Source organism: Lottia gigantea (assembly GCF_000327385.1).
Source record: "Lottia gigantea unplaced genomic scaffold LOTGIsca_185, whole genome shotgun sequence".
Classification (NCBI taxonomy): domain Eukaryota; kingdom Metazoa; phylum Mollusca; class Gastropoda; family Lottiidae; genus Lottia; species Lottia gigantea.
Window position 1 is genome coordinate 54,915 of NW_008708337.1, and position 8,603 is coordinate 63,517.

The window sequence follows — 8,603 nt, forward strand, 5'->3', positions numbered from 1 at the left end:
CCGCCAGCTCTGATCTTCTGGATTCTTTAAGTAGACAAGCCACCTCAAAGCGCTAAACCAGCTACAACTTTCTCAATCAGCCTTTTCAAATTTGCTGGTGCATTCCAAAGACCAAAACTCATAACCTTCTCCTTTTCCTTTTGTTGCATAGGAAGCTGCCAGGATCCACTTTTGAGATCTAGTGTACTTGACCATTTAGAACCATTTAAGGCATATAGAGTATCATCAATTCTGGGTAGGGCTAAGACATATTTGTTAAATTCTACTTTTTGCTATGTTGAAAACGTATTTGCTCTCAGATTCTGTCGATCGCCCCTTCATGTTGTTTTAATGATGTATTATTTATCACAGTCCACCATAAAGAACACAAATATATCACATTCTTTTATTAAATACATTATACAGGCAGTGTCTTTACAAAAACTAAATAAAAGCATAATAGTGAACCGAAATAATAAATCTCTTCCTGGTATAATGTAGTTCAAGTCAAATGATTTTAAAAACGACTGTAAGGTTAATGCTACCAGGCAAAACTGTTTGTGTCATTCCTGTATCAGTTGTAGGAACATAGCAGTCTAATATTTCGCTTTTATATCAACTACTAGCACTTTATACAATAAAAATTGTCAAAAAATAGGTGGTTCAAATTTCGTTTAGGCACTTTTCGGTGGTATAATAGACTTGAACGAATTTTTGACGAAAATTTTCCTCAAGCGCGACCTGCAGTACCAATAAGAAAGCCCAGGGTTACACATGTGATCACTAGCAAATAAAGTCGTAAGAAAAAAACATCCCAAATTTTAGAGATATCTCTCCAACGCAATTCACAGTTCATTCTATCTCGGTATATTTCTGATGCTTTTCGTAGAAATATTTCTCGTTTTATGGTTGTCGCTCTGTCCAGTGGAGGATCATCATTATAGTCCACCTTTGGTTCCACGCCATTCTCTACTCGGCGTGAATTTTTACTTGTATTTATTCCTTTATAACACACCATTCGTCCCACTATATCCTTAGATATAAACATCACCCATTTAGGGATGGGTTCCGCATCGGACCGGAAGTAAAATTCCAAGACGATGGTACTTAAAGCAACAGCCAGCGCACCAAGAACAAGAACAATCGCAAAATACACAACTGAAATTAAAATTGAAATACTTATATTAATATCATCAAAGGGAAATAACTGTCGGTATGACTGATTCGGCTTGGAAATAAAATAATACCAGATTTAGAGTAAAGTGTAAGCCGAACTTAAAAAAAGGTATAGGAAAAAATACAAAGCAATTGTTCTGAGTCTTTGCAGCATAATCTTATTTCATGGTATTTCTGCATTTGTCAATATTCTCAATTATAAGTATGCTATAGTTCATAGAAAATCATTGCTATAATGCCTTGGTTGACCTGGGCGAGTTTCTGGCTGCCTGGACCTATTGATATGGATTGAGTTACTTGACAAAAGACTGCAGACAGTTCCCCGAATTAGTAACTTGTAGTCAATTGTAAAACCGTTTCTTACCTATCAGGGATGTGTTTATAGACGTTGAAGGTATTTTATCAGCCACAAGGGTCAGTAAGACAGCAAATGATAACAGAACTGTTAGAGAATATCCCATCTTTTCACCAGACTCGGCTGGTAGAGCAAATACCAGAGCTGTAAGAATAGAGTTCACTAGCACTGGTAACAGAACATTCAACCAGTAGTAGTTGCTCTTTCTGTCCAACTTGAAGTGGAACTTTATCTGACTGAACGAATCTCCTTTAGAGTCAATATTATCTTCCGTACTGACTCTAAAAGATGTTAATTGCCATTCACCATTAGGTTTAAATTCCTGTATATCTATGCCTTCACCTAGAGCCGTTACATTCACCTCCCGTAGGTTATAACCCCAGCTCTGAACGGTTATAAAACACTCCTGAGTGTCAAATGGGTAATAAGTTATATCCACCTCACAATATACAACAAATATTCCCGTCGGCTCCCAGAAGATACGACCACCAGTAGTTATTCTAAACGGCGTGAATTCATCAGCCAGAACTCCAACGTTCTCAATACTGAAACAACGAAATATATATAGACACAAATATTACCATTCATTTAATGACAAATCATCACCTTTGTGGCATACCAATTGAACTTATCCAAAGATACCCAAATATCTTCGTATTTTCGTTAGTAAATCAACTTTATTTGTACCTTTACATAAATTGGAATATCACTTTCACTGCTGTGTAGAAACAGATATTCGAATACACATAAAAATAGTCAGTAATTTTCTATTTATGAAGAATACACAACAGATTGGTTGGAAAATGGGGATTTCTGGAGACCCGAATGACATTATGGAGTTCACTAAATTGACAAAATATTTTTACTCCATTAGATAATTAGAAAACTATATCACAAAGATACAGAACCATTTGGTCATTCTGATTAGAAAAAGGTCACCACCAGACCGTGTTCATGTACAAACAACACGTCTGTTGAGCATCAACATTGAAACAGTCATATAAAAAACGTTTGACTTACGAGTTGCTGACTACCATAGCTGGTCTCCAGATTTCACTCTGAGTAGCAAACAGAAACTGAACATTGCCGTGTTTGTCTTTATCCCAAGATAAACGTTTATCTAACCATACCTAAAAGTAAAATGATCTGAATTTCGACTTTTTTCTTATAGATTTAAATGATTAAAGTCATCTATATTATTTGCTTTACTTGCTAATTAAGCTCAATTTCATTTCACTGTCATGCGTTATTATTACAATCATTCTGCTTTTAGACATCTATCAAGGTTGTATTAGGTTATTAATTTGGAAATATTTATATCTTTATCTCTAAGAGGGGTATAAAGCTATTGGTCTAAGAGTGACCAACGAATGTTTGAAATAGAGTCATTTTTCAAATAAAGATTATTCTGGATCATGTTCTGGAGAGCAAAACCAAACTTTAGCTCCTGTTTTCTGAGACAACTAACAATACAAATCTTTATTTTTTACATAAAGATTTATGCTTAAATCACTAACTTAACGTGACATCTTACCATGGTCAACCATCCACTAACTCTAAACACTTGATCGCGTATATTCTGAAAATATTTAACATGCAATAAAATTACCAATATAATTTTAACATTGTGTTCAATCAAAATGTCAGAGATGCAAAGAAAACATTAATAGTTCTGTGGATTCAGGAACGGAAACTATTTTTATACAATCCGAATGCTAAGGCTAATCGTTCTGAAAACATCAAACAAAGAATGAAATTACATCTATAATACTATCATTGTGGACTGGCCTAAATATGCTGTTTTGTCGATAAACTAAAAACGATGTCGATATGATAAAGCCAATGGAAAATGCCACAAAGTGAAAGTAATTTGTTGGTCATTCTTTGTTACTTTGTACTTATTGTAGCTAATTTTGGACAATTAAAAACAACAGTGGTTATCGTTTGATGAAGGGTGTGGAGACTTTTTTACTGAGAGATCAACTGTAGCGTGAAGGGGGACGTTTATTTGGCTACCAACCATCAGAGACCATCTTACTACTCTTGAGGAATCAGGCTGCTTCAGGCTTGACCTGAAAGTGTTGGCGGAGTATTTTTAAGAAAAACCTGTGTGTAGTACTTACCAGCTCATGAATGGTGAGCAGATTGAACTTTATCTGAACTGTAACTCTGGACAATGGTCGAACGTTGACATCATACTCATTAGTAACAAATAGTTCCTCTCGCAATGACGTTTCGTTTTTAATAGTAAAACTTTTCACACCTAAAATTCAGAACAAGTATGTACATTTCTTTTTAATATTCTCCCCTGTGGAACAATAATGGTAGATATTATAGACGGTTTTCGTCTCCTAACATTTGAACTGCATGTTCTATACAGTCATGTATAATAAAAATAACTTTGTTAAGCCGTTACTGAAAAATAAAATAAGTTGGGGCTTTTCCGTCTAATTGATCCTTTTGCAAGTTGAGATATCTTGGCCAAGTGGGCCATCTTTTTTTTGACCAATCATACTTTTGTCTCAGAAACGGGATTTTTTAGCTTAGCCAATCAGTAATGGTGTTCACAGCCATATGTGTCCAGAAATATCTGCCTTTGAATGTTAAACTGACGACTCGTCATTTTAAGATACTCTGTGATATGCCAGGCAAGGTAATATACGCCCACTGGCAGCTTTGATTTTACAATTACAATTACCCGTATGAAATATTCAACCTTCAGACATACACTTCTTTTGAACTTTTCGAGACGATACTGAATAATATTACCAAGTTTCATCAAAATCGGTCAAGAATTGGGTCTTCTAGAGTGTTTACAGGCTAAAACTTGAACGCGTTTTAAGAACAAGGGCAATAATATTTTTCGATTTTTCTGATTTTCGCTAGGGTTCATCTTTGGGTGATTACATACACTCACACCAAGTTTCGTCAAAATCCATCAAGAATTGTGCCTTCTACAGTTTTTACATGCTACAAATTGAACGCATTTTCAAGAACAAGGGCAATAACTCATACCAATTATTGTTCGATTTTTCTGATTTTCAATAGGGTTCATCCTTTGGTGATTACAGAAACAGTTTCGTCAAAATCCGTCCATCATTGTGCCTTCTAGAGTGTTTAGAAGCTAAAATTGAACGCGTTTTCAAGAACAAGGGCAATAGCTCATACTAATTATTTTTTTATTTTTTATACGCCCACATCAAATGGGGGGCGTATATTGCCGTCACCCACGTCCGTCCGTCAGTCCGTCCACAATTGCTCGTAAACACTCAACATGACACAATTCTTGACGTATGTTGACAAAACTTGGTATGGGTGTTCTTAATCACCCAAGGATGAACCCTATTGAAAATAAGAAGAATAGAAAAATATTTAATATAAGTTATTGCCCTTGTTCTTGAAAACACGTTCAATTTTGGGTCGTAAACACTCTAGAAGGGACAATTCTTGATGGATTTAGACGAAACTTGTCATGAGTGTTTGTTAATACCCAAGGATAAACCCTATTGAAAATCAGAAAAATCGAAAAATATTTAGTATGAGTTATTGCCCTTGCTATTGAAAACTCGTTCAATTTTTAGCTCGTAATCTCTCTAGAAGGCACAATTCTTAGCGGATTTTGATGATTTTAGTATGAGTTATTGCCCTTGCTGTTGAAAACGCTTTCAAATTTAGCTATTAAACACTAAAAGGCATGATACTTGCTGGATTTTGACAAAACTTGGTTTTATTATTCAGTCCCGGGCTGAAGATTGAATATTTGCCATCTAGAGTTTTCACGAGCTAAAAATTGAACACGTTTTCAAGAACAAGGGCAATAACTCATACTCAATATTATTCAGTATCGCCCTAAAGAGTTCAAAAGAAGTTGTTACTATACTGCTAAATATTTTTATTCAAAATCAGTGGGCGTATATTACCTTGCCTGGCAAGCTATCTTTTGATTTTAAATTGGGTTCATCCTTGGGTGCTAACAAACACTCACACCAAGTTTCATCAAAATCCGTCAAGAATTGCGCCTTCTGTTTTCGAGCGTTTAAAGAACAAGGGCAATGACTCATACTAAATATTTTTCGATTTATCTGATTTTCAATAGGGTCCACCTTTGGTGATTACAAACAAATCTGCCTTGTAGAAAGTTTACGAGCAATTGTGGACGGATGGGCGGACCGACGGACGGAAAGGGTGACGACAATATACGCCCCTCCCCCCCCATTTCATGTGGGCGTATAAAAAGACATTTATAGAAAAAGTGAGTAAAATTCATAGTTTGAAGTATTTTAAAGAAATTATGCCATTTCCATACATTTCTAGTATTTCTGAAGACTATATCTTATATTCAATTCTAAAATTAACCCCCAAAATGCAGCACCTCTCCCTTTGAGATAACCATCCCCTTAAACCCTTTGAAGAGAGATATTAACAACTTAGTTGTGGTAATTTTTTTTTATATTGATTGAGATTAACTCTACATAGTCCAGTTTAAACATGCTGTTATCTAACCCCACTTCTCCCTATTTTAATCCTATGTATGGGTAGAATGTAAACATAATCCACAGAAATGAATACGAAAAAAGCAAACAACAGAATGAAAGGCAGCATACACCTCATCTTAACAGCCTGTGGATTGTTACAATCTCTATTCGACAAGTTATCTTGCTCAGGAATTCACAAAATAATAATAATGTTACAGATCTTATAGGTGCCTGTGTTTTGAGAGATTTTATAAGCCTAACCTGCGTAATTTTGTTCTAGCGTTTTTTATGCGTTTAGATTTCATATTAAGTGAAAATTGAGCAAAACATCATAGGTTTTCATGCTTCCTTGCTCTTTATAGATAAAAGCAACAAGTTAAGCTGAGACTTGTCAATAATTCAAACTTTAGTTTTCAAGATGTTATCAATAGTTTTCTGTTTCCTAAAGCAATATATCATGTTATGAGAATTATTTTGATTCAATTACGACTTATCATTGCCTATAAAAGTGTATGATCGAATCTAGTTTAATATATTACTTGTATATTTTATAACTTATTATATTTATCACGTTTATAATTTCAATCAATAAATTGTCTCTTGTACACACTATAGTTTTGATTTCATTTGATTATTTTTCATACGCTTAAACGGTTTTTAATTATTGCCCTTGACTTAGTGAAAACTAACAATTTGTTTGTTGAGTTCAAAGCTGATGATGTTTTGATGAATGTTAATGTCACTGACTTTTTGATAAGCGTCAAAATTAGTTGCTAGTTAGCATGAGATTTCAAACGATTTTGATGAACGTAGTATGGTTTTTGTGGATTAATGAAATATCAAAAAATATCGAAGATGGCTATGAAATATCAATTTGATCGAAATAAATGATGTTTTCAAGATTCAGCATGACACCAAGAAAAAGGGCACATGTTCTGTACAAAAAAATGATTATATTTGGATTTAATTTTATTTTTTATTCATAATGTAGGGTGGCTCACAGTGTCATGGTTGTTAGTATTGTGAAGTACATTGGCCAATTTCAATATCTTATGCTTGATATATTATCTTTGTTGCTACATGTAATGAATACAGCAAGTCAACTGTAACAAAAGGAATTCTATGGTACTTAAATTATTAACAGTAGTGAAGTCGAACCCAGTGGACCCTACCTACCCGACGTTGAGTTTGTTTATTACAATATGGTCAGTGAAGAATTTTAACTACAATATTTAGCTATGAAAACGATTCACCGTGAACAATTCTTTGTTTACAATTACATTGTAAATTTGATGTATCTATGTTTTGAGTTATTTCGGTTCGTTTTATGCTCCTCAGCCTGTGTCGTATATCAATAACTCATTGTCCCACTGCCAGGCGTTAACCCTCTTTGCCCCTGCTCGCTCTCCAAATCTCTTTACATGACAATATGTTTTATGGAAGCATATCCGTTTACTGTGTGGACATCTATACACTACAATATCCCTCGAGAAACATCCATGTGAATGCCTTTGGTTTCTGATTGATTTGCTTATAAACATTAAGAAGAACATTTTACAACAATGATCTCCATACAAGTTGGATTCTTCCATTGTTTTATGGTTTATTACCTTGAATAATTCATTCGTTTATATTTGCTTTCTCATAAACAAAACCATAAAGAACTAAATAGTTGACTATCAATAATAAACTAAACCTAAGATATTTAGTTCATGTCAACGAAAATAGGTGAAAGCCAAGGCTGAAGTTAACTATTCTGTCTATTGTACCATTGAAATGTCCTGGAGTATTGGGGTAGATCAATACATTATGTCAGTTTTATTTATCTTACCAGCTCGTATACATATCTAACTTTAAAGGTTCCCAATTTCTGGAAATTTTTGGAATAACGATTCAAATGAAAATGAATTGTTACACAGCTAATAAAGTATGTTATTATCACACGATGATAAGGAATATTTGATATATGAGATGTTTCATAACAACTTTGAATATCAATTTCATAAGATGGTCATAACTTTACCTTTGCTTTATGTAATAAAAATATGATGTTTGAAGATAAAGTAATAAAATCTTACCTGAACATGAGAGAAATATCAAGACGAGAGATAGACACATTATATACATGTTGATTCCTCGGTTAATCCACCATAATAAATCAATATTTTCCTATTTTAAATAAATATATCGCCAGATCTATAGCACAGTATATTATGAACTATGTATAATACTATTTCTCAGTCGCAAAATATACGTACTTTAACTCAATAAGTGAGAATGACAATACAATACTCGCAATTACCCGCCTTTACAAAAGAAAGTTATTAGTAAATACGTGAGGGGCGGTCTTTTAATCCAAGGGTATACGGATCTATGGTTTACAGGGAGCTGTAGAATAAAAGGGATTAACTTACCTAGCTAGAGTGCAACCTAATTAAATAATATTATGCTTCATTAATTACTTTTGATGACACGTTTCATTGGATTATCTAACGTACCGACAGAAGTGCAGATTGAAGCCAGTCACAATTCTTTATTAAGGAACTGTGTACGTACACCATTCACACACCACTATTCTCATTTCCATTTTTCTATTTTGTAAAGGTGGTTTCCCCTTT

At 34.0% G+C, this 8,603-nt stretch overlaps 1 protein-coding gene across 1 annotated transcript; it reads right to left on the reverse strand.

The window, feature by feature from the left end:
- Positions 1-371: 371 nt before the first annotated feature.
- On the reverse strand, positions 372-8,226 carry LOTGIDRAFT_226561 (hypothetical protein). Its single transcript, XM_009052510.1, has 6 exons — positions 8,064-8,226; positions 3,634-3,773; positions 3,045-3,089; positions 2,531-2,640; positions 1,520-2,055; positions 372-1,137 (listed from the first exon to the last, which is right to left on the reverse strand). Exons 1-6 carry the CDS (start codon positions 8,110-8,112, stop codon positions 710-712), a joined length of 1,308 nt encoding a protein of 435 aa, XP_009050758.1. The 5' UTR covers positions 8,113-8,226; the 3' UTR covers positions 372-709.
- Positions 8,227-8,603: the final 377 nt, after the last annotated feature.

What these genes read in the sequence shown, in the direction of transcription:
- LOTGIDRAFT_226561 (XM_009052510.1), bottom strand. Translation starts at nt 8,112, where the DNA reads ATGTATATAATGTGTCTATCTCTCGTCTTGATATTTCTCTCATGTTCA. An exon ending in GATATTTCTCTCATGTTCAG is followed by an intron (nt 3,774 to 8,063) that starts GTAAGATTTTAT and finishes TCTGAATTTTAG; the next exon opens with GTGTGAAAAGTTTTACTATT. An exon ending in GCTATGGTAGTCAGCAACTC is followed by an intron (nt 2,056 to 2,530) that starts GTAAGTCAAACG and finishes TCGTTGTTTCAG; the next exon opens with TATTGAGAACGTTGGAGTTC.